The sequence below is a fragment of the Rhineura floridana genome, chromosome 2, assembly GCF_030035675.1.
Source record: "Rhineura floridana isolate rRhiFlo1 chromosome 2, rRhiFlo1.hap2, whole genome shotgun sequence".
In the NCBI taxonomy this organism is placed as follows: domain Eukaryota; kingdom Metazoa; phylum Chordata; class Lepidosauria; order Squamata; family Rhineuridae; genus Rhineura; species Rhineura floridana.
The window spans coordinates 183,316,300-183,344,117 of record NC_084481.1 but is presented as its reverse complement, the minus strand read 5'-3'; the positions used below and the strand labels follow the sequence as shown (position 1 = coordinate 183,344,117).

General features: G+C 41.4%; 1 protein-coding gene across 1 annotated transcript; it reads left to right on the top strand.

Annotated features, from left to right (window-relative positions):
• The first annotated feature begins 7,266 nt into the window (after window positions 1-7,266).
• On the top strand, window positions 7,267-15,838 carry DTD2 (D-aminoacyl-tRNA deacylase 2). The gene is made up of 3 exons (XM_061611603.1): window positions 7,267-7,523; window positions 11,761-11,830; window positions 14,326-15,838. The coding sequence occupies exons 1-3, from the start codon at window positions 7,407-7,409 to the stop codon at window positions 14,649-14,651; spliced, it is 513 nt and encodes a 170-aa protein (XP_061467587.1). The 5' UTR covers window positions 7,267-7,406; the 3' UTR covers window positions 14,652-15,838.
• Window positions 15,839-27,818: the final 11,980 nt, after the last annotated feature.

Below are 27,818 nucleotides of genomic sequence, written 5' to 3'. Positions count from 1 at the left end.
CACCTGCTCCTGAGTAACGGATTCGAGGTCAGGGGGTTGCGTCACGCTGGTGGTATCCTGGGAACTGCTTGGTAAGGGAGGAGTTGGCACTTTTGCTGGAGCTTCCCGCAACAGGTCCTCAGCAGCAGGTCCTCCTTGGAGATCGCGTCTTCTGTGGGAACTGACTGGAATTCAGGCTCGCTTCCCTCCCCAAGGTCTCGCGCTGTGTCTCCTGGCAGCGGAGGCGCCTGAAACTCATGCCTCCCTCCTTCCTGGCCCTTCTGGGAGAGCTGAGGCTCAACAATGGATCAATACAAGTTATCCTTGCTTGTAATTATCTTACATGTTTTGTGTTTGAAATTTGTGCATTTATGGCACGAAAGGGGCCAGACAGTATCTAGTCTTGCCATTTGTGCATTGTTGGCTCTCATTTTACCTTTCCCTACCTCCATCTTTGTTCTATCCAGCCCCTTAAAATTGTTATTTAAAGTGCTTAAACCTGGCTTCTCCAAATCTTCTTTTTCTCCTGTACATCATAGAACCGCCCAGAGTTGTGAACCGCCCAGAGAGCTTCGGCTATGGGGCGATATATAAATTTAATAAAATAAATAAATAAATAGAGTGGTACTGTACATGTGCTGTTGATAGAGAAGCAGCTTTTCTGCATGAATACACCAGCAGAAATGACTTTTTAATGTCTGCAGTGCAATATCTCAATACCAGCGGAAAAGAGCAGGACAAAAACTGATGTTCTGCAGACACATAATGAACTCTAGTAACATGATCACTAGTTCCTTTGTTGTGATTGATGTGACCTTTGTCTCTTGAGTATCACATGGTGGTAAAGCAGTAAACTAGGAGAATCAGCAGATCTGGAGAAAGTTACTTTAGTGCTTTCCATTTTTCCTGGTCACATTGCATCACGTCATCTGATTTTTATCATGGTATATTTATATATTCTATACGTATTCTTGCATCCTTTGGAAATAAATGGCAATCACTGCATATTCATAATTCTTAGTGGATTTGACATTCAAGCAGAATGTTCCAATGTGGTTGGGTAAAAAAAAGGTTTATAATAATAATATTTTAAGGTCACAGGCTGCAGATACAAGGGCTATCTTAAGTCCAACTAGTTGTAAGATGTTGCCACAGCATGCATCTTTACTCTCTTCCTTGTAACATCTGATACCAAGCATGATGTGAACTAACTGCACTAGGTATCTCCCCATCCCTTCTAGTCAATTGTGAGATGTGGGGCTTATGAGACATTCATGATAATTCAATGGCACAAATAGCTTGTATTTGACAGTAAAAGGAAGTGAGAGTGAAGAGACATGACCTCACAGCAGCTCTGTGTCTCTAGTTTGTCCCTGGACTCTGTAAAACTGCACTTTTATCACTACAGAATATAGATGCATGCACATCCTTCCCAATATGCTTGTACTCTTTTCATATTAAAGGGCAATATATAATGAACATGTTTTTGCCATTCCTTATCAAAAAGCAGTTGCTTGGCTCCAGTTTTAAGGTAAACCTTTCCCCACATTTGTTAAAATGTTAGAACATACAAATTAGGAAACTATGCAGCTAAGGCAGGAAATATTAACATATTAATGTCTGGTTTATAATTTGTAGTGTTGAACAAAACAATGTATGAAGACTGATGTAGTATTTAAAGAGCAGCCATCAAGTCTTCTTTACCCACAGTTTGAGCCTGGCTTCATTTGCATAATGCTCAGACTTTTCAGTAAGTTAGAGGTTCAGCCTTCAGTCTTGTGCTTCTCAGGTTTCAAGCTGAACACAGCACCTTGGTTTTGCCTGGATTCAATAAAGGTTTTTGGCCTACATCTGACCTACTACCACCTCCATACACTGTTTCAAGACCTATACTGTCTCTCCTGGTATCAATGGAACTGAGAGATAGAGCTGGGTGTCATCAGCATATTGATGGCACTTTGTTCCAAATCCCCACAGGACAACTCCCACCCTCCTGAACAGAAGTGACCCTTTGCTGTTTTCTAGAACTATCCTTGGAGATTGGAGCAGAACCACTGCAACACAATGGCTTCAGTTCCTTCAGAACTAGGAGGATACCATGATCAATTGTATCAAAAGTTGCAAAGGTCATCAACCAGGGTGACCAAGACAGGTTCAGTCCCAAAAGAGCCTGAAGCTGGACTGAAGTGGGTCTAGATGGCTGATTTCATCCAGGCATGTCTCAAGCTGCCCCACCACCACTTTCGCAAGCATCTTGCCTAAAATGAAACTTTTGTAGTCAGATTATAGTTATTCAACAATCCTAAGTCCAGGGAGGACCTCATAAGAAGACACACTACTGCCTCCTTCATCTTGCCAGGAAGAGCAAGGGCTGATAAGCCATTTGGTGGGCTGTATACCTTCAAGTAGCTTGTCTGTGTCCTTAAGGCATAGTAACTGAAATATGATAGCTTGTATATGTGTGTTCCTTTACAGGAAATTGATGGGGGGCGAGGGCTGGCTCCAACGTGCATTTGGTCAGGACTGAGTTGTTCTGCCTCCTACAAGGTCACAAATAAAACCCCAACTAGTCAGAAGGCCAAGCAAAGGCATGGGCACAGACACCACCATGGACCCAGAGAGAATATCACACAATATTAGAAGCACCCACAGAAGAATAAAGAGCTGCAGGAAAGGCAACACAGAAACAAGGAAACAGGAAAGAAAAGATATCTTGACATATTTTGTGTTAACCTTTTTTGTAAGTGCTTATTTGATCATTATACTTAATATTCTATCATTAAATGAATTATTTGCATTAAACTTAAAACAGTTTCTTTCCTCCTTAAAAAATAACCTCATATGGATGGGGAGGAATGGCCTGGTCAGAATTGTTAACTTTTTATTAAGTGACATGCATCTGTAAGACACAGTTCTCACCATCAATTACTTGAGATACCACTGTATCCATTCAGTAGGTCACTGTGGTCTGCGGCAGGGGTTATTTTTCAAAGATCTCAGAAGCCCACTCCGTAGTAACTTGGAGAAGGGCTTTCAGTATGGTTGCCATAGTTCTGTGGAACAGCATTCCTGTCAAGATACAACAGACCTCCACTACCTACACGTTCCAGAAGCAATTGGAGACATATTTGTTCTAACAAGCCTTGCCAGCTGGATGAATAGGTCTCTACCATGGGTGTCTCTATGTAGTATTGGGTTTTTTCAATCACTGGTATTTTCTGTTTTCTTCCCCCCCCACCCCATTTTTAAGCTGTTTTATTGCATTTTTACATCACCTTGAGATGTGTGTAGAAGGTGATTAATAAATAAATAATAAAAATAATAATGTTAGAAAACATGATGTACCAACTGCATCAGTATACCTGTCCATCCAGTCAATTGAAGGTACTACAGTATATCATTTTATCAACATCCAAATCTTCTATCAGTTTTGGTAGATTCAGGATTGTTAAAATATAGGTTCTGATGTATGCTTTTATTGTGACACAAATTTATTTATAAAAGAGTAATTTAATTTTAATTCACTTTTGACAATCTTCAGACTCACCAGTCCCAATTACAGATGCTAAGATGTCTTTTAGTTACTGCTACATTTTTATGCAATCTAAAGTTCCCCTTTTACATTTGAATCCTAAACATGCTAGCCCCAAACTATAGCTTGACACATGTTATGAGTAGAACTGGATACCTGTTACTGGGGGCAAACAAGGACAGTCTGTAGTTCTTATGTCTTGCTTGTGGGTTTCCAAGAAGCAATGGGTGAAAGCATCAGAAACACTTTAAAAATCATCATCACAGAAGGGTTATAGCTCATTTGTACTGCATCTGCTTTACATGAAGAAGGTCCCAAGTTCAATCCCCTACATCTCCAGGAACAACGGGGGGGGAGACCTGTCTGAAACTGGAGCTGCTGCCAGTCAGTGTGGATAATACTGAGCTAGATGGAGCAACAGCCTGACTCGGTGTAAGGCAGCTTCTTATGTTCATCACTGGATGGCCACAGGGTGCTGGACTAGATGGTTCTTCCAATCGGCGAATGGCGACAGGGGCAGGACTGTGAAATCCAAAAGCCCCCAGTCATGAACCGGCACATGGGCGGTGGATACAGACTCAGTCATCCTGGCTCAAGGTCCGAGGCAGTTGAGTAGTTCGGCAGCTATATCCACGACTGAGCAGTCCTATTCAGGATCCACTCTGCTCACCCCGTATGGGGAGGGTGCTAGAAAAGGTGCCCTAAACATAGTCTGCCTCATCTCTCTCCCAGACTGGATCACCGCATCCAGTGGGGTCACCACGTAGCGGTCGCAAAAGACAATTACAGGGCGAACGGGACAAATGAGCTAAGCGGAAGGCACGTCAAGCAAATCCTCATCGTGACCATCTTCCATCTGGACACCTATGTCCTCACTGTGGGAGGCTGTGTGGATCCAGAATTGGCCTCCACAGTCACTTACGGACCCACTGTTAAAGACCTTACCCTGGAAGACAATCTAACTTGGCTACGAGTGATCGCCAATGAGAATGATATTCAAGTCCACATCATAAGGTGCATCCAGCCACCAATAGAGCCCTGATTAATGTTGCAGATGTGAATGCACATCTGCTGTAGATGGATTCATTCTTCTGCAGATAAGAGCAATGCTTTTTAAAAATTGTAAAATGTCCTTGTTGAGAAAGGCACTTGGCTAGCATAAAAGTGAGAAAGGCATTTTCTGGTTATGATATTGCTGAATGTGTAGTTTTAAAAATAATTTTGGTGTAAATTTATTAAAATTAATAAACGTGCTATACATGCTTTTCATATGTTCTTTAAAGATGCCTTCAGCTTATGAAGACATAGCATGTTAATATTTCAAAGAAATAAACTGGATAAAATCCATCTTGCATTGAGGTGAATAGCAAAACTCATATTGATCTTCATCAGGCAGCTATTTGGTGACTATCGGGTTATACCCAGGCATATTCTAATAGCCTTCAGCTTTTCATAACTTTAAATAGCTTAACATTGTTTTGTGACATTTTGGTTGAGTCTAATAAAATCTGTGGATTTTGGTGTTTGTTTTACTTATGGACTAACATGGCTACCTTGGCTTTTTATGAGCTTTAAATGATTGTAGAGTGCTCTTTTGCAGTACATCATTGCAAATGGCTGCAAAAGCTACAGTACTAGAAAATGCTGACCTTGGCTCCTTCTGGGAGGCAGGGTGGGATATAAATTTTAATAAATACAGTTATACCTCAGTTAATGAAGTACATGTGTTACTGGACATTACTATAACAGAAACTTTAGTACCAGAAGTAGGAATAACATGGAAAAAATAGGGATAGGTTCCTACACTACAAAAAAGAAGGGTTCAAAATGTTCAGCAAACTTTTTATTCAAAACTAATAATACACATGTCTGGAATGAAACAACCAGGTCAATTAAGTCTTGCATACAGCCCACTTGAAGGCTTCTTCCAAAATGCATCCAGAGATGCCTGCCTTGCCTTTCTTCTTTTATCATGTAGCATCTTGCTATAGCAATCTAAAGCTTTGAGCACAGTTCTCTCCGTACACTTGAGCAGGCAAGCAGAGGGCAACCACCACCACCTCTATCTCTGCCATCCTCCCCTATACTCGAGCAGACGTGTCTGAAGTAAACAGTGCTTCCAGGGTACCCAAAACACTGTTTCTTGGGGAGGTGCCTGTACCACCTGGCAAGGAGTACCATTCTAGTAACACATGGGAGAGCTACCTGCAGCAGCTACAATCCAGTAGACAAGGAGCCACATTCTGACTATGTCAGAGTGTGCTCCCTCCCCCCCCGCAAACAAGACTTTGTCAAAAGGAGCTTCTTTCCTGGAGAATAATACGATCCTGAACCCACCACTTCCAGATGCACTATTGGTGCATCAAAACAAATATATTCTAGATAAGCTGCTGACCTAAGTCATGTCAGCAATGTAAATTTGCTAACGCTAATTTCTACCTCTAGATCATGAAAAACTATGGAATGCATTAAAAGAAATGGGGGTGCCACAACAACTGATTGTCCTGATGTGCAACCTATACACTGGACAAGAGGCTACTGTAAGAACAGAATATGGAGAAACCAAATGGTTCCCAGTCGGAAAGGGTGTGAGACGGGTGTATTTTGTCACCCTCTTTGTTTAATCTATATGCAGAACATATCATATGGAAAGCAGGACTGGACCAAGATGAAGGAGGTGTGAAAACTGGAGGGAGAAATACCAATAATTTAAGATATGCAGACGATACCATACTACTAGGAGAAACCAGTAATGATTTGAAATGAATGTTGATGACAGTTAAACAGGAAAGCACAAAAGCAGGCCTACAGAACATCAAAAAGACTAAAGTAATGACAACAGAAGATTTATGTAACTTTGAAGTTGTCAGTGAGGACTTTGAACTTGTCAAGGATTATCAATACCTTGGCACAGTCATTAACCAAAATGAAGACCATAGTCAAGAAATCAGAAGAAGGCTAAGACTGGGGAGGGCAGCTGTGAGAGAACTAGAAAAGGTCTTCAAATTCACGTGAGGATCGTTCAGACCATGGTATTCCCGATTTCTATGTATGGAAAGCTGGACAGTGAAAAAAGCGGATAAGAGGAAAAATCTCATTTGAAATGTGTTGGAGGGGAGCTTTGCGCATACCATGGACTGTGAAAAAGACAAAGAATTGGGTGTTAGAACAAATTAAACAAGAACTATCACTAGAAGCTCAAATGATGACACTGAAGTTATTATACTTTGGACACATGAGAAGACATGATTCACTAGAAAAGACAATAATGCTGGGAAAAACAGAAGGGAGTAGAAAAAGAGGAAGGCCAAACAAGAGATGGATTGATTCCATAAAGGAAGCCACAGCCCTGAACTTACAAGATCTGAACAGGGTGGTTCATGACAGATGCTCTTGGAGGTCACTGATTCATAGGGTCGCCGTAAGTCGTAATCGACTTGAAGGCACATAACAAATTTCTACCTCCAGTCAAGATTTGTGATATCCTGTTCCCATTGCTATTATAAGCTGCGTTGAGCACTTTTTTAAAAACCAAAAGGCGGCATACAAACAAATGGATGGTGATAATTTCAACAAGTATTTCTGGTGCGTTTTCATGATTCCGATTTCTATTTCGTCTCTGATTTCTGTCCCTTAGCACCACTCAGACGCCAACTACCCGCTTAAAATCTTGCCTTTTGCAACTGATTGCAATAAGCAGCTTTCACTTCCGCCTACGTGAGGGGGGGGGGAACCGTCAAAGAGGAACCAGGAAGTTCCTTCTCCATTCAATGAACTGACTTCAGCAGGGGAAAGCAGTGGAGTTTGCCTGTTAGAGGAGGAGCTGGAGAAAGAGTAGAGGCGGGTGTGGGTTTCTGTTTCTGTTCCTGTTCCTATTTCCCCCGCAGGGTGTTATATGGCCATGGCCGGCTCGAACCGGGGTCCTTCCGCCCGAGTGCTTTTGCAGCAGTGCCTGCGCGCGAGGCTGCAGGTGAAGCCTGCCGAGCCGGGTTCCGAAGCCGAGTGGGTGGAGGTAAATCTCTCGGGTTTCCCTTTACTGTCTTTTAAGAGATCCCCGAAATAATAAGCAGAGCTCATAGCTGTCTCTTCCTGCTTGCCCGTCTGCTGTGAACGTCTGTAGAAGGAAAGTCCAGGAGATCAGGGTTTCAATGATTTAATATCCTCTCGGCCCTAAAAGACATTCCCGGATTGATCTTCAAATTGAACATCATCACCCTGCTTGCTTGTTTGCTTCCTAAAATAATCGGTCTGCTAATGTGGATCATTGTAATAATCGTGAGGATTTTTCCTGAGTGATATAGATACTGTAGATAAATAGATAGACAGACACAGACACTGCGGCAGGGGAAGGGGGGAGAACTGACCAGCTTTTATCACAAAAGAAATGTATGTGAAGCACTTGCGGAACTCGGGAAAAATCCCGGGAGCGTAATGGTGAGCGTTTTCGCATATGAAAACCAGGGTTTGTAACGTCAGCGCGAAACCTCTGCTCGCCATAATTGCTTAGCAGTACCGATGCCTCTTTTCTGCACTGAGAACCGTCAGCATGAAGGGAACGCAAAGGCTGCAACATACTTATCAATACATACATTTAATATTTCAGTGGGACTTAATTCTGAGTTTGTTGTTTTTATGTGCCTTCAAGTCACTACGACTTTATGGCGACCCTATGAATCAGACACCTCCAACAGCGTCTGTCGTGAACCACCCTGTTCAGATCTTGTAAGTTCAGGTCTGTGGCTTCTTTCATGGAATCAATCCATCTCTTGTTTGGCCTTCCTCTTTTTCTACTCCTTTCTATTTTCCCCAGCATTATTGTCTTTTCTAGTGAATCATGCCTTCCCATTATGTGTCCAAAGTATGATAACCTCAGTTTCATCATTCTAGCTTCTAGTGATAGTTCTGGTTTAATTTGTTCTAACACCCAATTATTTGTCTTTTTCGCAGTCCATGGTATCCACAAAGCTTTCCTCCAACACCACATTTCAAATGAGTTGATTTTTCTCTTATCCGCTTTTTTCACTGTCCAACTTTCACATCCATACATAGAGATCGGAAATACCATGGTCTGAATGATCCTGACTTTAGTGTTCAGTGATATATCTTTGCATTTGAGGACCTTTTCCAGTTCTCTCATAGCTGCCCTCGCCAGTCCTAGCCTTCTTCTGATTTCTTGACTATTGTTTGCATTTTGGTTAATGACTGTGCCAAGGTATTGATCATCCTTGACAAGTTCAATGTCCTCATTGTCAACTTTAAAGTTACATAAATCTTCTGTTGTCATTAGTTTAGTCTTTTTGACGTTCAGCTGTAGTCCTGCTTTCCTCTTGAACTTTCATCAGCATTCATTTCAAATCATTACTGGTTTCTGCTTGTAGCATGGTATCGTCTGCATATCTTAAATTATTAATATTTCTCCCTCCAATTTTCATACCTCCTTCATCTTGGTCCAATCCCACTTTCCGTATGATATGTTCTGCGTACAGATTAAATAAATAGAGTGATAAAATGCACCCTTGTCTCGCACCCTTTCCAACTGGGAACCAATCAGTTTCTCCATATTCTGTCCTTACAGTAGCCTCCTGTCCAGAGTATAGGTTACGCTTCAGGACAATCAGATGCTGTGGCACACCCATTTCTTTTAAAGCATTCCATAGTTTTTCATGATCTACACAGTCAAAGGCTTTGCTGTAATCTATAAAGCACAGGGTGATTTTCTTCTGAAATTCCTTGCTCCGTTCCATTATCCAACATATGTTTGTGATAGGATCTCTGGTGCCTCTTCCCTTTCTAAATCCAACTTGGACGTCTGGCATTTCTCACTCCATATATGGTAAGAGCCTTTGTTGTAGAATCTTGAGCATTACTTTACTTGCATGGGATATTAAGGCAATAGTTTGATAATTACTGCATTCCCTGGGATCCCCTTTCTTTGAAATTGGGATGTATATGGAACGCTTCCAGTCTGTGGGCCATTGTTTAGTTTTCCATATTTCTTGACAGATTTTTGTCAAAATTTGGACAGATTCAATCTCAGTAGCTTGTAGCAACTCCAAGTATTTTAAGAGCAGCTTTCACCTCCTATTCTAAAATTTCTGGTTCTTCATCATATGGTTCCTCCGTGAATGAATCTGTCATCCTGGCATCTCTTTTATAGAGTTCTTCAGTGTATTGCTTCCATCTTCCTTTTATTCCATCTCGGTCAGTCAGTGTGTTCCCCTGTTGATTATTCAACATCTCTACGCTTGGTTTAAATTTCCCTTTAATTTCTCTAATCTTTTGGAATAGGGCTCTTGTTCTTCCTTTTCTGTTGTCCTCTTCTATTTCTGTACAATAACAATTGTAATAGTTCTCTTTGTCCCTAATTCTGAGTAGACATAAGATCTGTTGACATGCTCCAATCAACACATGTTCAAGGCTTGTGCGAAAAATGTATATTTGTTGATTTGTAATGCTCCATTATTGTGTACACAGATTATACATGTTTAATGTAATATGTGAACACTTATTATTTTAATAAGCTTTAATAATATGCTTTAATATGCTTTCATTTGATTCCCGCATTGAGCCGGGGGTACATGCATATTGGGAAGCTTCCTTATACCAGGTCAGAGCATTAGTACATGTGGCTCAGTGTTCTCAACGCTGAATTAGCAATGGCTTTCCAGGATTTCAGGCAGGAGTCTTTCCTAGTTTTATCTGGAGACACAAGTGATTTGAACCTGGGGCGTTTTGAATGCAAAGCATGTACTCTGCTTTGAGTGACAAGCCAGGAATATTGCGAAAATGCCTAGAGCTATGAACATTTGACATCTCTGATTCAAATCTCATATCTGCGACAGATCACTAGTAGGCCTTGGACAAGCCACTATCTCAGCCGCATTCATTGCAATATAAGGACAATATTACTGTCCTACCTTACAAGAATATTGAACACTCTACAATACTATAAAAATGATGAGGATTATTTTATTTATTAAAATAATCATCTTTACACAAATCCTCTAACATTACGGGACATTGTAAAATGTCAATTTTGTTTTTAATTATCTTTTCCAAACTGAAGTCCATATAAAAGATTAGGCATTATTGTCTCAAGAAAGCTGACTTTTACTGAAGATCAGCTGACTTATAGAAGTTGTGATACATTTTGATTACAGATTCAGCTGGTATTCAGAGACTAATACCAAGTATGGAACATACTTGCCACGTGGCTGATGTTGTTTTACAATTTGAATATAGTTTTGAAAACAGGTATATTTTGAATGCATTTCAGACTTGTGTATGCCACAAAATAAATTATGTAAGTTTGTATTTAGTAAAGAAATATAAAATATAAAAATATTCAGTTCTGTCACTAAAAAAGTTGTTTTTAAATGTATGACATCAGAGGTTCAGAGACACATTTATTATTATTATTATTATTATTATTATTATTATTATTATTATTATTTCCATTTATAGACCGCTTACTATCTAAAAGATCTCAATGATCTCATATATCCCAGATAGGAAAATCTTTAATTTTATTCACAAGACCTCTTCAAGATACTACCCACACCCTTAAAGAAATCTAGCATTTGACTTTCTAAGTCATAGATAAGCTTTTACTTCAGAATCCAGGCACTGAAAAGAAATTACTTTTATTGTGCAGGCACAAACATTTGAGATGAGGCCTGAACAGAAATGAATTAGTTTTTTCCCAATTAAGGCTGCAATCTAATACTTGTCTGTTTAGAGGTAAGCTCCACTGGGTTCAATGGGACTTACTCCCAGGTAAGTGTGTATTGGATTACAGCTAAGGGTGCAGTTCGAGTCACCTTTCCTCCAGGCTGGGATGAGTTGGATGCCACAGTGTGCTGGCTGCACGGGGAAGCTCCTGGCTTCGCTGGACTCTGCCAGCAGCAGCCCTCCACCACAGCACAGATGTGGCTCCAGCAGGAGCCTGCCAGCGCCACAGGGGATGGCCAGTCCAGCCAGGCTGGTGGTTCCTCAGCAGTGGGAGGATCCCATGGAGCTTTCCACGGGCTTCCCAGCAGTTGGATTGCTGTGCCTGGATAAAATCCTATACACATTTACCTGGGAGAAAGTGCCATTGAATTCTATGGGCTTATGCCTGAAACTACATGTATAGGATTGTGCTGCATGAATGGTTTCATGCACAGAATTAATAGATATATTTAATTACAGTATAATGCATTTTGTAGGTATATAGTTGTATAAATATATTTCTTTGTTATTTTGCATAGATCCAACGGGGACTTATAATCTATGTATGTTTCTTCAAGGGGGCTAGTGAAGAAATCATTCCCAAAATAGGTAGGTTTATAGTTAAAATATACTTAAAACAGCCATTTAAAAATATTTAAGTAACTTTAGCTGCATAATTGAATATAACTTTAATAATACAAGCTCATTTTATGAGGTTTTGTATTGAAAAACTGTGAAATAGTGAAAGCTGTCATCTTGGGAACTCTTGGGAAAGTTATTCTGAACAAGTGTTTCATTCAGAGTTGGACTGCATGTAAATCCAATGTACTTTTTAATTAACTCATCCTTATTAAAAGTGGCTGTTAATAAGCTTGTTGAAGCAGAGTGTGTTTTTAATGGAATGCCATTATTTAGCTTTAGACTTGAGGCTGTATTGAAATAGAACCTGAACTGGTAATAAAAGAATACGTTGCAATCCTTTTAAGATTTTCTGTTCTTTTTTTTCATCTATAGTTTATTTTTTGAAAGAAACTTGTTAAGTGGCACACACTCAGTATTGTTACACCTTGCTCCTATAGTATGTTTACAGCCAGTGTAGTTCTTTCCAGAAATAGGGACCATGCAGGGGTGTAGTTGCCCAGGGGCCCTTAGGGTCTTAGACCCCTTACCTTTTGGGAGCAGAGTCCCTATGTCTCCAACATTCTATGCGCCAATCAGCATAAAAGGGGAGTGTGTTAGCTACTGATATGAGTCTTCTAACATGCTTCTTAGGCCTTTCCTGCTGATTGGAGCCAATCAGAGTGGAAGGAGGTAAGTCAGCAACTGAGAACACTATTCTCGTTAGCTTAACACTCTCCCCTTTCATGCTGATCGGCTCCTAGAGGTGTCTGTAGCTGTGGGAGACACACTACTGCACTAGTGTGGGAGACTACACACACACACACACACAACTGCACTAGAGATGTGAAAATTTAGAGGAAAGCCAGGGTTTTTTAAAAAAATTCTGCCCTCATTTTTTCCAGTTTTTTTCTGAGCCTTCATTACTCTAGGTACCACTGGTTTCTCAGAGTGGTATCCTCCCTTGTGGCCTGAGACTTCAGATTTTTGTCTTCATAACAAAGGAAGAACCCATGCTGAAGCCAACTCCCACCCCACGAACACATCAGAAAGGGCTTCTAATGCTTACAATTTGTCATCTTTTAATTATCTTGTTTTACTAATGATTAGGGTGATGAAAACTAGCACACGTTTCAGATCCCTTCACAGTTATGAAGCTTAGGAACATAAGTAGGCAGGCCTTTGGGGAGGATTAGATTTTATTATTATTATTGGTGTAGATTTTAATGTTTACTGGATTGCTATGTTATTAGATGTGTAGATAGATTTTATTATTGGCTCAGATTTTAATGTTTATTGCACTGATATGCTAATTTGTACATGGCCAGAGTGGCTGGAGAACCAGCCAGATGGGCGACTAAGAAATTTAATAAATAAAATAAATAAAGTATCTCATAGTATAATTTATAACCCCAGGTTGCCATGAGGATGAAGTGAAGTAAGAATACATTGCAGTCTTCCAAGAATTCAGAATAAAGGTGCAAAAGTAGTCTAAATCCAAGTCCCATTATTAGACAGTGAAAAAATGTATCAAATGAATTGGTGGACTTACAGTCAGGGCCACTTCATACATGACAATAGGCCATGAAGTTCACTGGGTGACCTTGGGCCAGTCACTGTCTCTCAGGCTATCCTATCACACAGGAATGTTGTGAGGATAAAATGGAGAGGGGAGAACTATGTACACCACTTTGAGCTCCTTGGAGGAAAAGTGGTATATACATGTAAACAGCAACACTGCCAAACCATGTGTTGTCTGTCAGAACTATATTTCAGGTTCACACACACCTTCTCATGCACTCCAGATCTTCTCTTCACCTTCTGGTTCCCAAGTAACCAGTTTGTTCTGAGCAGCTTATTGTTCTGGATGGTTATTGAAAACCATAATTTGCTTCCAAATCAGGATTGGACCAGTTCATACCATGGTGACATTCTGTCCATTTCAGTGTGTACAAACATTTTCCTATTTCAGATTATATCTTGTTTTAGAAAAAAAATATGATATGCATTCATTGATTTTATTAAGTCCTTAGTGCCTTGTCTAAATTGTCTAGATAACAAGTTCTGAAGCTGCCCATGACTTAGACTGCAACAAAATCAACAGTGTGCACATTATTCTTACATGGAAATAATCTCTATGTAGAAAGATCATGCACAAAGTGTCCTTAATTTGGCAGCTGCACATATTCCACTTATTGCTTGTAAGCAACTGGAAACTGGTGTCTGAGAGATCTTTCAGGTGACTGTATATACACACACATACTTCAGGAAGCCAGTAGGGGGAGCCAACATACAGGTAAATTTGTTTCTTCTCAGCTATTATGTAAGAAACTGGACACTGATGTTCAGGTACTATTTATCTGCCTGTTTCACAATCCAAATGTCTTGATTTCTTTCATTATGGTTAGCATTTAATATGCTGCATTGTTAATGTGACTGTTTTAAATGTGCTAATTACAGTCTTTTTCCCCCTTCTTTCTTTGCAGTTGATACACTCGTAAATGTGAAGTTAAGTGAAACTGAAGGTGGCAAATATGTTTCTATTTTGGATTTGCCAGGTAGCATATTAATAATACCCCAGGCTACACTGGGTGGTAAAGTGAAGGGAAGAAGCATGCAGTATCATTCCAACGTTGAAAAGGAAATTGGGATGGAGCTCTATTCCCAGTTTGTGACTCAATGTGAAAGAGAACTATCTGCTAATACCAAATGTGCAGAATCTGGTGCTGTTCTCAAGCATGGCACATATGGAAACCGGCAAGTGTTGAAAGTAGACACAAATGGACCTTTCACTCATGTGATTGAGTTTTGAAAAACAAGTTTTTTGTTGTTGTTTTTGGAATTCATACTGCCTGACAAATGTTGCATTATTGTGTCAAATGTTGCTATAGGTTAGCAGTATACTTAAATTGGTCCTAAATGACTGAGAGCAAAGAAAAGATTTCAGTCATCCCAGTAAATAAATATATTTAATTATTAAATTAAATAGTTTAAATTTATCTTCCTCCTTTCAATCAGTGGTCCTTGTTCTTTGACAAAAAGAGACCCACCAGCAGAATTCTGTCTTTGTCCTTGAATCTATTCTACCAGGCCTCTACAAGAACATTTTTTCTCTCTGGCCATTCTCTATAATCTTTTCGTGCCATTATTACTACAGTCAGTAGTGTAGTGGCAACTTCAGAAGTGCAGGGTCCTGTTTTGATAGCTATACCCCTCACAGCCACACCCCCTTCTAAGATTATACAACCTTCTAAGACTATAGAATAATTTGGCCAGGCTTGATTACTGCTTTGTGCTTCTCTGTCACATTTGACTGTCCTTTGTAGTGCAGTACACTGCTGGAAATTGGTATCATTTTAAAAACAACCCCTACCCCCAGTGCCAGATATTATGCTTCTAATATTGATGCACTCATGGGAAATCCAGAATTAAGATGTATGACTCTATGGCAAGTGATTATAAGAAGTTGGAAATACAACGTTAAACAAAAATTAGGAACAATTGTCATCACTTTGGGGATTTGCAAACCACAAGTAACCAAATAGGTGTATAACTTGGAAGTTCTCTTTGATATACAGTATCTGTGTCACTTGAGGCCCAAGGGACCAGGAACGCCTATTTCCAGCTATAACCCTTTCTTGATAGGAATAGCTTGGCTACAGTGCCACCCTGTGGTAACTTCCAGATTTGACTGCTGCAATGTTCTCTATGTGGGGCTGCACTTGAAGACAATCGGGAAGCTTCAACTAGTGCAGAATATACAGCAAGTCTGGTGTCTCCAGCCAGACGCACATTAAACTAGTCTTGAAATATCTGCTTTAGTTGTCAGTTATCTTTGTTAACACTAATGTATAAACTGAGCCCAAACTGAGTTGGGAACCAAATATCGGGGAAGGTTTGTCTGGTAGTACCATCACCCTTTGTGAGTCCTCAGCTTGTGGAATAAGGACCTAGGTGCACCTTGCACCACCATTGGATGCTTTTTGAAGGTCAAGACACATTTATTTGTCCAAATCTTTGGCTTAGTGTATGTCTTCTCTCCTGCATACTGCTGTTCTCTGCTGCTGTTCTGTTATTCCAATATTGGTTGTTTTTATCCTTTTTATTTTATTTGTGATATTTGTGTAACCTGCTCTGGAGTGGTGAAGGGTGGGCTGTAAGGATAAATAAATATGGGAGTCGGCGCTGACTGCAGCCAGGGTAAGACGTGTTTCTACTCCTCTCTGATTCTGTCTTCTCCCTTCCGGATTCCTGCTAATTAACAGTAGCCTTGAGCTCCTTTTACAGAGCAAGACATTCCGAAGTTTGTCCTGAGCTTTTAATAGACTCTTATTCCTTCTAAAGAACAAATATTTAATCTTTATGATCCGATAAGACACGAGTCTCTGCCAACTCTTCTTTGCTTTCATCCATCTGCCTATGTTTGAATAACATTGTGGATCTTCATAAACACTCTCTACCTCCATGAATAACAGAGCAATAACAGAGTATAACCAAGCTACCTTTCCCAACTGAGTGTGATTTCATATTTGACTCAGCCATCCACTCCTTTTAAGTACTGACAAAGGAATTTCAGGGGCTTATAATGGTCTATACTAGACAGAAATGTAAAGAACTGGGCTTATCTGAGGGGGAGGACATTCATCAGCAACTTACGATTACACACTTCTTTCCTCCCAAGTCAAAGTCATCTTTCTCGGGAAGGGAAGCGTACGAGTGGACTTTAGACCGTCAGCTTCCTAAACATCTGATGAGTGATTCCTCTCAATCCAAAAATTTGGCAGCAGAACTTCAGGATGCAGGCTTCAATTGATCGTCTGGAGGAGATATCCCTACAGAGCTGCTAACTCTCGACTCGCTGCATGACTCGCAGGATTCATCGTCTCCATTTTTAATCACTCATTCCCCTTGTGAGCTGCCTTCATTACAGAAAACAGCAGCCTCATGTCCCCCCCTGCTGGCAAGAGACGATCCTATGATGAAGGAATTGGCCTCGATTAAAGCCTACATCGTTGAGACTAACAGCCTATTGACAACACTGGTCCAGGCTATGGGATTACTCTTAAGTAACAATTCTAATGACTCTGGTAGACATTCCAGCTCATCTGCTTCTGTATGCTCAACCAAAACAACCTCCAGAAGGACCTCAAAGGCACACTGTTCCACCAAGACGGCGCCAACAAGACCTCAAAAAAAATCTAAAAACATCAAGAACTCCAAACTTAAACCAGGGAAGAAAATGAATTTCAAGCCTTTATTCAAACTCCTAGATCCCCCTACAAAACCCTCCAAGACAACTTTGCGCCATCATGGCAAAGACAACCAGAAATCCTCCACCCAGAGGGCCGTTCCCAGGGACAATTGCTACTATGACCATCAAGCCATAAGACCCAGAGATTCCTCTGGAGGGAAAGGTCCATCTTCAAAGGCTAGCCCTGCAAGACAAACCCCCAAGCTTGATCCACCCAGACTGAGCATTCTTCACTCCACAAAGAATCAACTGCCCTCCCATCAAGCAATAATCAGACAGGAAAAATCCCTACCCACACTCAGACCAAAGACGAAACCTATTCCAACTATACCTTCTTGTGCATCTCCAGGCCCTCCCCCTTGGAACTTAGTATTACAACCAAAGAAGCTTGTTGTCATATACCATCAAAAGGATCTTGACACTCGTCCGTCCTTTCCAAATATTTCTTTCCTAGACCTTAGTTTTAGCCGTGCCCTTAAGGCTACTCTTAGACAAAGTTTTATTAACCACATGACTAACCTCTCCTCTAATCTACGATCCTGGAGACTCATTGTCACTTTTCATTCTGAGTATGTGACGAACAGATTATACGACGCAAGAGAGATTTTACAAAAGCAAGGTATCCTGTTATATCGCTATTTTTTAAATACTTCCTCCCCCAGGCCGTTAATACTCCTACACCCCACTATCCTAGGAACATTTAGTAATTCATTTACTAGTATTAAGACAATCCCTTCCCCTCATGAACAATCGATTTCAGATCTGGGACAAGATAGCAGAGAAAGTAATCAGGCATCTCTCATGGACAAGGAACTGTCGGGCTCTCAGTCCACATTCGGTATCTCTTCACCTCACCAAAAACAATATTGCCCTATGGACAGATCCTCATACTCCCTACTCTCCAGAAATATCTTCGAGAGTTTCCCTAATGGAGAAGAGGCCTCGGCGTCCCGTTCATTTGCAACGTTGTCCCCCCAGGACCAACTTGATGTTCTGCTAAGATTAGAACGTTTCAAGGATTACCTGCTGAACATCTTTAAAGAAGGGAAACCAACAGAAGAACGACGGCCATCTGAGTTCGATCCTGATTTCCAGCATTCCTTGCTGCCCGGAGAGGTAGCTCAGTCTTCAAATGCCCAACCCACTTACAGTTTCTTAACTGCTTTTCTTAACACCGAACATTCTTTAGGGACTTCATTACTTATTCCTACCTCCCCCAGCCCAGATGAAACGGGCTTCCTGAAACACCCACCTCCACAGGATCTGTCTGATCTCCCCAACCCATTATCTAATTTTTCCAATCCAGAGCTACCTCATTGACAACATAAAGTATGTTCTCCCAATTTTACTCGCCCATGCCCCCTACCCCAATCCTTACACCCTAAACAGGTCAAACCAAATGCCACACTTAATTTCCTCTTCTGGAACATAGCTGGCTGGTCGTCTAAATCCAAACTCCCTGATTTGATATCTCATCTCTCCCATTTCGATTTGATTTTCCTCCAAGAAACCTGGGCAGTCAACTCAATTATTCTTGAAGATTTCTCCACCTTCGATCTTCCCGCAGCCATACCCAAGGGCAAAGGCAGGCCCAAGGCGGGGCTTGCCATCTTATATGCAACATCCTTGGCTGCTACCATTGTTAAACTCCCCCCCTGTGAATCCATGGCCATGGCTGCTATACTAAAACTTAACGATCTTTCACTATTATTAATCAACATTTATATTCCACCTTTCTCAACCAAGAGAGATATTTCTGAAGCCTGGGAGTCCCTAGAGGCCTACATCCTGGATATTGAATTGCGTTATCCACATACTCCTCTAATTTTAATGGGAGATTTTAACGCCAGGATAGGACCAAACAATTCCACCCTGTTTTCCTCTCATCTCTGGGAGGCCACAGAACTCATCGATATATGTTCCTCCTATGAATGGTCTTCCAAAGATCAAAAGGCAAACCACGGAGGCACCTGCCTGCTTCTCATGGCGGGCTGCTTTAACCTCTCAATTCTGAACGGCCATAGCCAGCACGGTGGCTGTGCTGAATTTACTTATATTTCGGGCCGGGGCAGTAGTCTGGTCGACTATGCCTTGGTCTCCTCCTCTATATCTAAAGATATTGCCCACTTCTCAGTGGGCTCCAGACTGGAGAGCGAACACCTCCCATTGTTGCTGTCACTCTCAACAACTGAGCCAGTTCATCTAAAACCCATTCCCTCATACAATAATAATTCAATCCATACTAGAAAAAGAACAGCTAAATGGTCTCAGGCCACATCAGATAGATTAGCTGCCTTCCTGGTATCCTCCCCTGCTCTGGAGCTCAAAGAACGTGTAATGAGGTCTACTGACCCACAATCCAAACTTGCCGCTTACTCTGATCTGACCCTTGCCTTGGACCCTTTCTTAAAACGTAACTTCCCTTCCCCTAGGTCCCACGGCTCATATCGCACGAGTAGTTGGTTTGACAACGAATGTGTTGAAGCTAAGAAAAATCTGAGGAGGATCTACGACTTATATAGAATAAGTAATTTAAACCATCTCCCGCCGGAATATTATGTCACTAAGCATGATTACAAATCTCTCTTGCGCCTTAAAAAGAGACAAGCTATACATGCAGGGTGGAAGTCATTAATAAATGCTGCTAAACTAAAAGACTCTAAGATGTTTTGGGCCATGGTCTCGGACTCCCTCTCTTCCCCCAACCCAATTGCTTGCCATATCCCCCCACATGCATGGGAAAAACACTTCTCAGACATGTTCAAGGATTCCACAGTAACACCCTCATACATGATTAACTGCCCGGCTCCTTCAGACCATTCCCTTTGGTTTCCCGTCACACAGGATGAGATTATCTCACTTATCAATAGATTGAAGTCCGGTAAAGCTCCTGGCCCCGATTCTATTCCCCCAGATCTATTGAAGGCACAATCTTCATGGTGGGCCCTCTTTTCTCCAATCTGTTTACTTGGATAAATACTTCTGGCCTTATTCCATCTTCATGGCTTGAAGCCACTGTAATCCCCATCTACAAAAAGGGGCCCAAGGATAATCCCAAGAATTACAGACCCATCAGTTTACTATCCACGGTTGGGAAACTGTATGCCAGATATCTTAACGATAAACTGACTACATGGATAGAGGAGGAATCCATTCTTGGCCCCGAACAGGCAGGCTTTCGAAAAGCTAGATCTACCATCGACCATTGCATTCTCCTAAGACACCTTGCCGAAAAATACACTAGCCCCCTAGGTAATAGTCTCTACGTGGCCTTTATTGACCTTCAAACGGCCTTTGACTCAATACCCAGAGACAGGCTTTGGACAAAACTTCTGAAAACATCTATCGATAAAAGACTTTTATTTCTCATTTACCAACTTTACCAGCCTTCTACCTTTAGGGTCCGGTGTAGATCTGATGGAACCATGACTAATTCCATTCTAGTCAATAGGGGGGTAAGACAAGGTTGCATACTGGCCCCCACACTTTTTAATCTCTATTTGAATGATCTCAGTTCCTACTGCCAATCCACCAATTTTCATCCTCCCAAAATTGCAGACCAGGCCTGTCCCCTATTACTATACGCCGATGATACGGCCTTACTATCCCTATCCAAAATAGGCCTCAGAAGGCTCTTCCGCACCTATATGGCTTATTGTGCCTCCAACCGCCTGACCATCAACTTCTCTAAAACGAAAATTCTGATCTTCTCCCCGCGGCTAGCTACATCAGTCTGGAGAATTAATGGACAGAGGATTTCCCAGGTGCGAGAATATAAATACCTGGGGATCACATTCCATTCTTCTTTATCCTGGTCCCCCCACATACGTTCCTCCATTGCCGTGGCTAGGGCCACAGCTAAAGCACTATTACGCTTTTACTTTTCCAAAGGCGGCCAATTTGTCCCACCAGGGTCTTCACCGCTAAGATTATTTCCGAACTTCTGTATGGAAGTCCAGTATGGTTCCTTAATCCCTGTCCCAAAATAGAGGCGATCCAATCCAATTTCCTCCGTTCCATCCTAGGGGTCCCTCGCTGCGTGTCCAATGCAGTTTTGAGACTTGAGACCGGGATGCCCTCCCTAGAATCTCTTGCTTGGTCCCGAACATTGTGTTTTTGGGCCAAGCTTGCCCAAATCTCCAATCTTGCGCAGGGATATTTCTCATTTATCCAGTTAGACTCCTTCAAAACCTCCTGGGCTAAACTGATCCTGCATAAATTTTCTTCTCTTGGCCTCCCCTGGGAGTCATTAATGCCCCTGGATTCAATCTCAATTAAAGCTGCCATCAATAGGAGACTAAGAGATATAGATCTACAGCAGGATACAGCTAACGCCGCCAAGATATGTTCCCCTTTATATTCTGGGTTGAGGTTTTTTACTCCCCTCCCTGCTCCATACTTTGAATTTATTGACCTTCCATGTTATAGATTAGCCTTCGCTAGGGCCAGGCTAAATTGCCTAACGTCAGCCATTCTTGAAGGCCGCTATCGGGGCATTCCCCATGCTCAACGCCTCTGCTCTTGCCCCTTTAACGAAATTGAATCCCTTTCACACGTCCTTTTTACCTGCCCCTTATATTCTATCCCACGTGACAAGCTTTTAAAACCTCTGATTGCAAATCTCCCACAATACAGAACAATTCCCGACCAATTACAGTTTCTCCTAGCTGGTACTGATAAACTCATTTCGCTTAGGGTTGCCAAGTTTCTACATCTGGCTCAATCCATACGTGGTGTAAATGTCACAAACCCCTAGCGATGTCAGATCTCACGCTTTCACACCTTCTTATTGCAATTTTATATGTCTGTAACTTTAATTTTAATTTTTACTATGCAATTTTATGTATAATGGGTCATTGACCGTACAATAAATATTGATTGATTGATAAATAAATATGTATTAGCCAGTTCCCAGCATTCTATTTTTGTCACACTTTAACATGGCAAAGAAATGGGATGTCTACTATACCAAGGATGACAGAAAGAACACAGAGGTTCATTATCTCTGCTTGCTCCCAGCTTGCACCAATTATTAGGTCCTCCTTGCCTGTTAAAACCAAACTGTAGCTGTGCAACTTGTCTATCAACAGTAGAGTATGACAATCTTTGAGAGAAAGTGCGGCGGGTGGGGAGCAGATACTCTGTTTTGGATCTTCAGTTTTCCAGGCATGAGTCAACAGACTGAAGAGACTGGCATTGCAGCACACACATAGGTGAGATGGCTGAAGCAGTTTAAGGAAGGTTACTCTTCCTACCTTTTGGTGGTGGCACTTCATATGCAAAAAACCCTGCAAAACACCCCATATCTCCTTTTCCTGGTGTGAAATGTAAATATTGCCCATTATACATTGGTTAGTGTTAAAGCAATAGTACTGAATCTTTGATTTCTAGACATTTAGGTTTTGTGCTGCTTACATTGTAGTCCACTATATTAGGTGAATAATGCCATCAAGTTGCTCTTAGAGAAAGGGAACAATTTCTACTCTGTTCTCATATGTTTGTTTCTTACCATTCCAAAGACCTGCATGCAGCTTGGTGATGTGCCCCTATATTTTAATGTGTAATGAGGTAGCTCCAAGATGGCCTTGAGGGATAGATCACACACACACACACTCACACACAAACACACAGTGTTCTCTTGAGCACCACTTGCAAAATCAACTAAAGTAAATTCCCTAATATTGCTATTACTATTTGACTGCTCTGTATTTAACAGTACTATATCACACTCATTTTAATAGTATTTGGATATTGGTCACAATATACTCTTTAATTCAGCATATATTAGAAATATGGATGTAAGAGCAATTGAGATGTGCTGCATTAGAAAGATTGCAACATATTTTGGATTGCTGATCAGGTGGGTAGAATGTCCTCATCTATGCCACACTTGCCTCTATCTATCAGAATAATGTATTTTGAAAGGTGTCAGAAATTAAAGTCAAATATTAACTGGGGGAGGGGCAGCTATTGTATTTGAAATCAGGCAAAAATGTCAGCTCCCACATTTTAAACAATGTTATTAAGTGTATCTGCTGATTATAAGGGGAGCTGTTTAGCATTAAGCATGGTTAGCAGCACTGCATATGTAACTCTTAAGTCGGGTGGGGAGCTGCCCATGATTTAAGTTTGCTGGTTCTAGCCTCTCTGCATGCCTAGAATGAATGTTGTTAGACTTGCAGACACGGGGGAGAGACCCTTTCCAGCCATGGCCCTCAAGCTCTGGACTAATAAATTTAATAATAATAATAATAATAATAATAATCCTACCTGAAGAAGTCCATTCTGCGCCCTCCCTGATGGTGTTCTGGAGACTTCTGAAAACCATCCTGTTCCAGAGAGCCTTTGGAAGGGACTGAAGGCTGAGCCTGAAACTGATTTTACTTTCCTCCCTTTTTAGTTTTACCTCTTTAGTCGCCTTTTAATATCACTCCCCTAGATTTCTTAACTGCATTTTATGTATTTTTTATCTATTTTGATGTTTGTTGTGTTTTTATTGTATATGATTTTATTGTGAGTCACCCTGAGTACCCTATTTTAGGGCAGAAGGGCAGGATAGAAATATTTTAAATAAATAAATAAAACTTCCAGCTGGCAGGCCTAATGTGCCCCACGGGTCCCAATTTGGCCCATGAGGCTCTTTTCCCCAAACCATGCCCACCTATCTGATGTCACATGTGTGTTCCCAATTGTACATTTAACAATGAAAAATTGCTTCATGTTAAGAGTCAGCTGTCTTGGGTCATTATGAGTAATAAGTACAAAGTGAATGAAGTCAGTGTCTCTGATTGTTTCACATTGCTTGGATGGAGTTTAGTCAAAAGTCATCATTGTACTGCTTGCAGGGATACTTTGACCATGGGATCACACTCACACAAAGTGATTTGGTGTTACTGCTGACACCAAAGAGTTGGTATTACTGAACCCACCAAATTTTGAGAACAGGTTTGCTCAAAATGAAGAGATTTATTTTTGTCATGTTCTTGAAGGGTCACGCATAATTATAGTGCATTTCTGTTAATGTGCTGATTGTCACACTTTCCCTGTGATAATTGCAGTTTCATTTACTTTATTTTTGATGTGGACAGAAGTAAAACGTGTTTCTCATTAAGAAGAAAAACTTGGTGTATATTTCTTCAATATTCCAGGATGCCATCAGACCATCCATAGATGGCTGAAACTATGTACCAGAGCAGAGGGATAATCATTTATTTAAAATACGTTTTTATGTATGATCAGGTTTATATACCACACAATCAAAATAGTAATGTAAAAAATACAGCAGGACAGAGAAAACCATAAAATCACAGCAGCCTAGGTGTTCAGCCAGTTTAAAAAGGCCTGGAGAAATCATGTCGTAAGATTAAGGTTTGCACAAGGATGGTTAATGGAGCCAGAAGAACTGCTGACACTGTTAATAGTCCTGGCAAGCTTGCCTGGTACATCTTTTGTTAGGTAGGAAGGCTGACTGCTTTCAGTAACTGGATCTTCTTAAATCGTATTTAATTTTATTTATTTAAAGATATTTATTTACTACTTAATCATTTGCACTTCTACGTGGTGTCCACAAAAACAAGCCATGCATAAAATGAAACAATAGTCTTCTTGGTGGCTAGGAAATACCTGAAAGGGGGCATTACTTCCCCCATATCTTCTTGCTAAGGTTTGTTTATTTGTATTTATAGCCAGTAGCTATAAATGGTCCCAGGGCAGGTTACAAAAACAGACAGACAATGTAAGTACAATTATGTAATCTAGGTCTGTACAAGGGAACAAAGAGGACAGAGTGCAGTTTTTCAGTGGGGCGGAGACACACACAAGTTTTGGGGCTCAGTAAGGTGACAGTGTCAGGGATGTCTTAAGCCCAAGTAGGGCAGAGGATTTGTCTATGTGCTGGAGTGTTTAAGCTGTGCCTCTACTTATACTCAACCTGCATATTTATGAATAAACTCCACTGTTGCAAAACACCATAAGCCTCTACTAATGTACTTCTGAAGGAAACCTAACTTGGGTAAGCACTGTACCCTGGAACTTCTTACCATGTGGACAAGTGGAGGATAACAATAAAGGAGAGATCTGTGATAAGGTCTGTTCTGACACCTTTGTCATGGATGGCCAGTTTTCTGGTGAGGTTTGATAAGAGGGTGGTAGTTCTCCCCTGTAGGGATGTAGGACAAATTACAACAGTCTACCCCCAGAGACTTACTCAGGAATCCTTGAGATTCCATGCTGTGGGGGATTTTCCAGTTGGCACAGCTGATGCTCTGCTCTCACTACAGAATGACAAAATTAAAATGGTTATTGACAGAAGTGCCTTTAAGTGCTCTCGTCAAAGCCGCAGTATCTGAAATGGAGCACCCTGGTTTTCCAGTGAGCTTCAGATGATGAAGCAAGTTGCAGTGCTGGTGTTCAAGTGGCACAAATCTCATAACAAAGCCAATCGAACACATGTTAGAGCAGATAGTTATGCCTACTGTAATGTCTGTGGTGGGTGCTTTGCGAGGTTGAGTAGACTCTAGGCTCGTTGTGTAAACAAAGAATACTGAGCTAGATGGAACAGTGGTCTGACTAGGTATAAGGCAGCATCTGTGGATCATTGAGGCCCAAGTGGCTGCAGTGGTAAGGAGGAGTGCTTTTGTTCAGCCCTGTCTGGTTCACCAGCTATTGTCCATTGGACCAGGACAGCCTAGCCATAGTTTTGCATGCTCTGTTAATCTTGTCTTAACTATTGTAATCCACTCTATAAAGGGCTATCCTTGAGCATGGTCCAGAAACTGCAGCTAGTGCAGAATGCTGCTGCCAGAGTGCTGACTGACGACTCGAGGTGCAGACATGTAACATCTATCTTAGGAGATCTGCACTGGCTGCCTATATGTTACCAGGCCCAGTTTAAGATGTTGATGTTAACGTATAAGGCCTAGAACAGTTTAGCACCTTGGTATCTGATGAAGCGCTTCTACCTGTAGCAGCCTGCCCAGACTTTAAGCTTAACAGAAAGGACCCTTCTTGCTGTGGCCCATGTGAGTGTTGCTCATTGTGTGGGGATGCATGATAGGACCTTCTTGGTAGTTGTGCCCAGGCTGTGGAACTCACTTCCCCTGGAGACACAGATGGGTACCTTATTGATGGGCTTTCGTCACCAACTCCACAATGAATTTGTTCACACAGGCTTACAGTGGACTTGTTAGCCTGTTTTTGATCACAAGAGTAGCATTATGCCTGTTTGTGGAATCGATGGCATTTTACTCATGTTTTATGGTTTTGAATATTGTATTACTTTGGTCTGGGTTTTTTGTGTGTGCATCATTGAAAACTGCTTTGTGACCACATGGTGGTGAAAAGTGGCATACAAATATTGGAAATAAAAATAAATAAAATAAATAATAAAGTACCTAGCATAAAAAAAGGCCTGAATAGGTGACAGGCTAGCTTTTCTGAGGAAGACATTCCAGAGGCAGATCCTAACAATCAAAGAATTCTCTCTTCCAGGTTGCCACCTACCTCACCTCAGGCAGGAGCACCCTGGGGAGGGCCAGTGAAGATGATCTCAAATGTACATGCAAGCTTGTGTAAAAGAAGGGGCTTCTTCAGGAACCTGGATCCCAAGCATGGGCTCCTTAACGTACCTTGATTCCATGATGTATAGGATTTTAAGATTAGCACCAGCACGTTGAACTGTGCCTGTCTGGAAAGCAAGCCGGTAGCCAGTGACGTTTCAAAATTGGCTAGAATGCTTTCATTTGCTTCTAGGCAGACACAGTGCCTTTCTGTCACAATCTGTGTTACTGTTCTGAATACTGAATGGCCCTTAAATGCAGGTTTATGGATGCACTCATGAAACAAGTCAACCAGGAAGTGCCTCACCGCGCTCGCTGCGACATCCGAGTCCAAACAAACAGGTCGTGGACTGTAATGCAATTGTTAAATGAATCGCATCTGTGGGAGCAATTAGCTCCACAGTAAATCAAATATATTTCAGAAAGAACTCTTGTGGCAGTGCAATATGGAATTGGGGTGTTTTAAAAAATAGCAGTATCTCAAGGAAATGTTTTCTTACAGTAACAAAAAAGTAAGCTAAATGAAAGGCCCTTTTCCTGGCCATGTTTTTGGTTGCTCGCTGATGAAGTCCAGCTTTCTCCTCCGTTTTTAAAGGAAGGGAATAGCCCTGAAACAAACGTTTGAATTCAGAGCAGAACTTGCCCGAGGTGGGGTAGAGCTATTCGTCTCTGGGGACTGGGTCGGTTTCAAATTAGTTCATTGCGGAGGCAGACTCTTTTCAGCTCTGGCAGGGAAAGGAGTGGGTGAGAGTATTAGAAAACGGGAAAACAGGCAAAAGAAAAATCGGGGGGAAGATTGTTGCTATGACTTAGTAAATAATTGTTGCAAAAAACCTACCCCCATTTTAGGAGAGTTAAAAATTAAAACATGCATGCACATTTATTATAAAATAGACCACAATGTATTATAGAAAGTATAGTCAGAACGCTAATGTGTGAGAGACAGAGCGAGAGCGAGGCGGAGGCTGTAGGCGGTTGGAAGGAGAGAGTGGTTGATTCCCTTCAGGCCCGAAGCTACCGCGAACTGTGGCAGAACCGCCGCAGAAAGCAGCTTCTCAGCATTGCCTTCCTTGCCAGACCTGCGCTGAAACAACGAGGCCTGCGCTTTGCCGCTGTAGGCGTTCGATGGCTCCGGGGCCGATTACACAGCCTTGAGCGGCTACCCAAGTGG

What these genes read in the sequence shown, in the direction of transcription:
- DTD2 (XM_061611603.1), top strand. Translation starts at nt 7,407, where the DNA reads ATGGCCATGGCCGGCTCGAACCGGGGTCCTTCCGCCCGAGTGCTTTTG. An exon ending in CCGAAGCCGAGTGGGTGGAG is followed by an intron (nt 7,524 to 11,760) that starts GTAAATCTCTCG and finishes TATTTTGCATAG; the next exon opens with ATCCAACGGGGACTTATAAT. An exon ending in AGAAATCATTCCCAAAATAG is followed by an intron (nt 11,831 to 14,325) that starts GTAGGTTTATAG and finishes CTTTCTTTGCAG; the next exon opens with TTGATACACTCGTAAATGTG.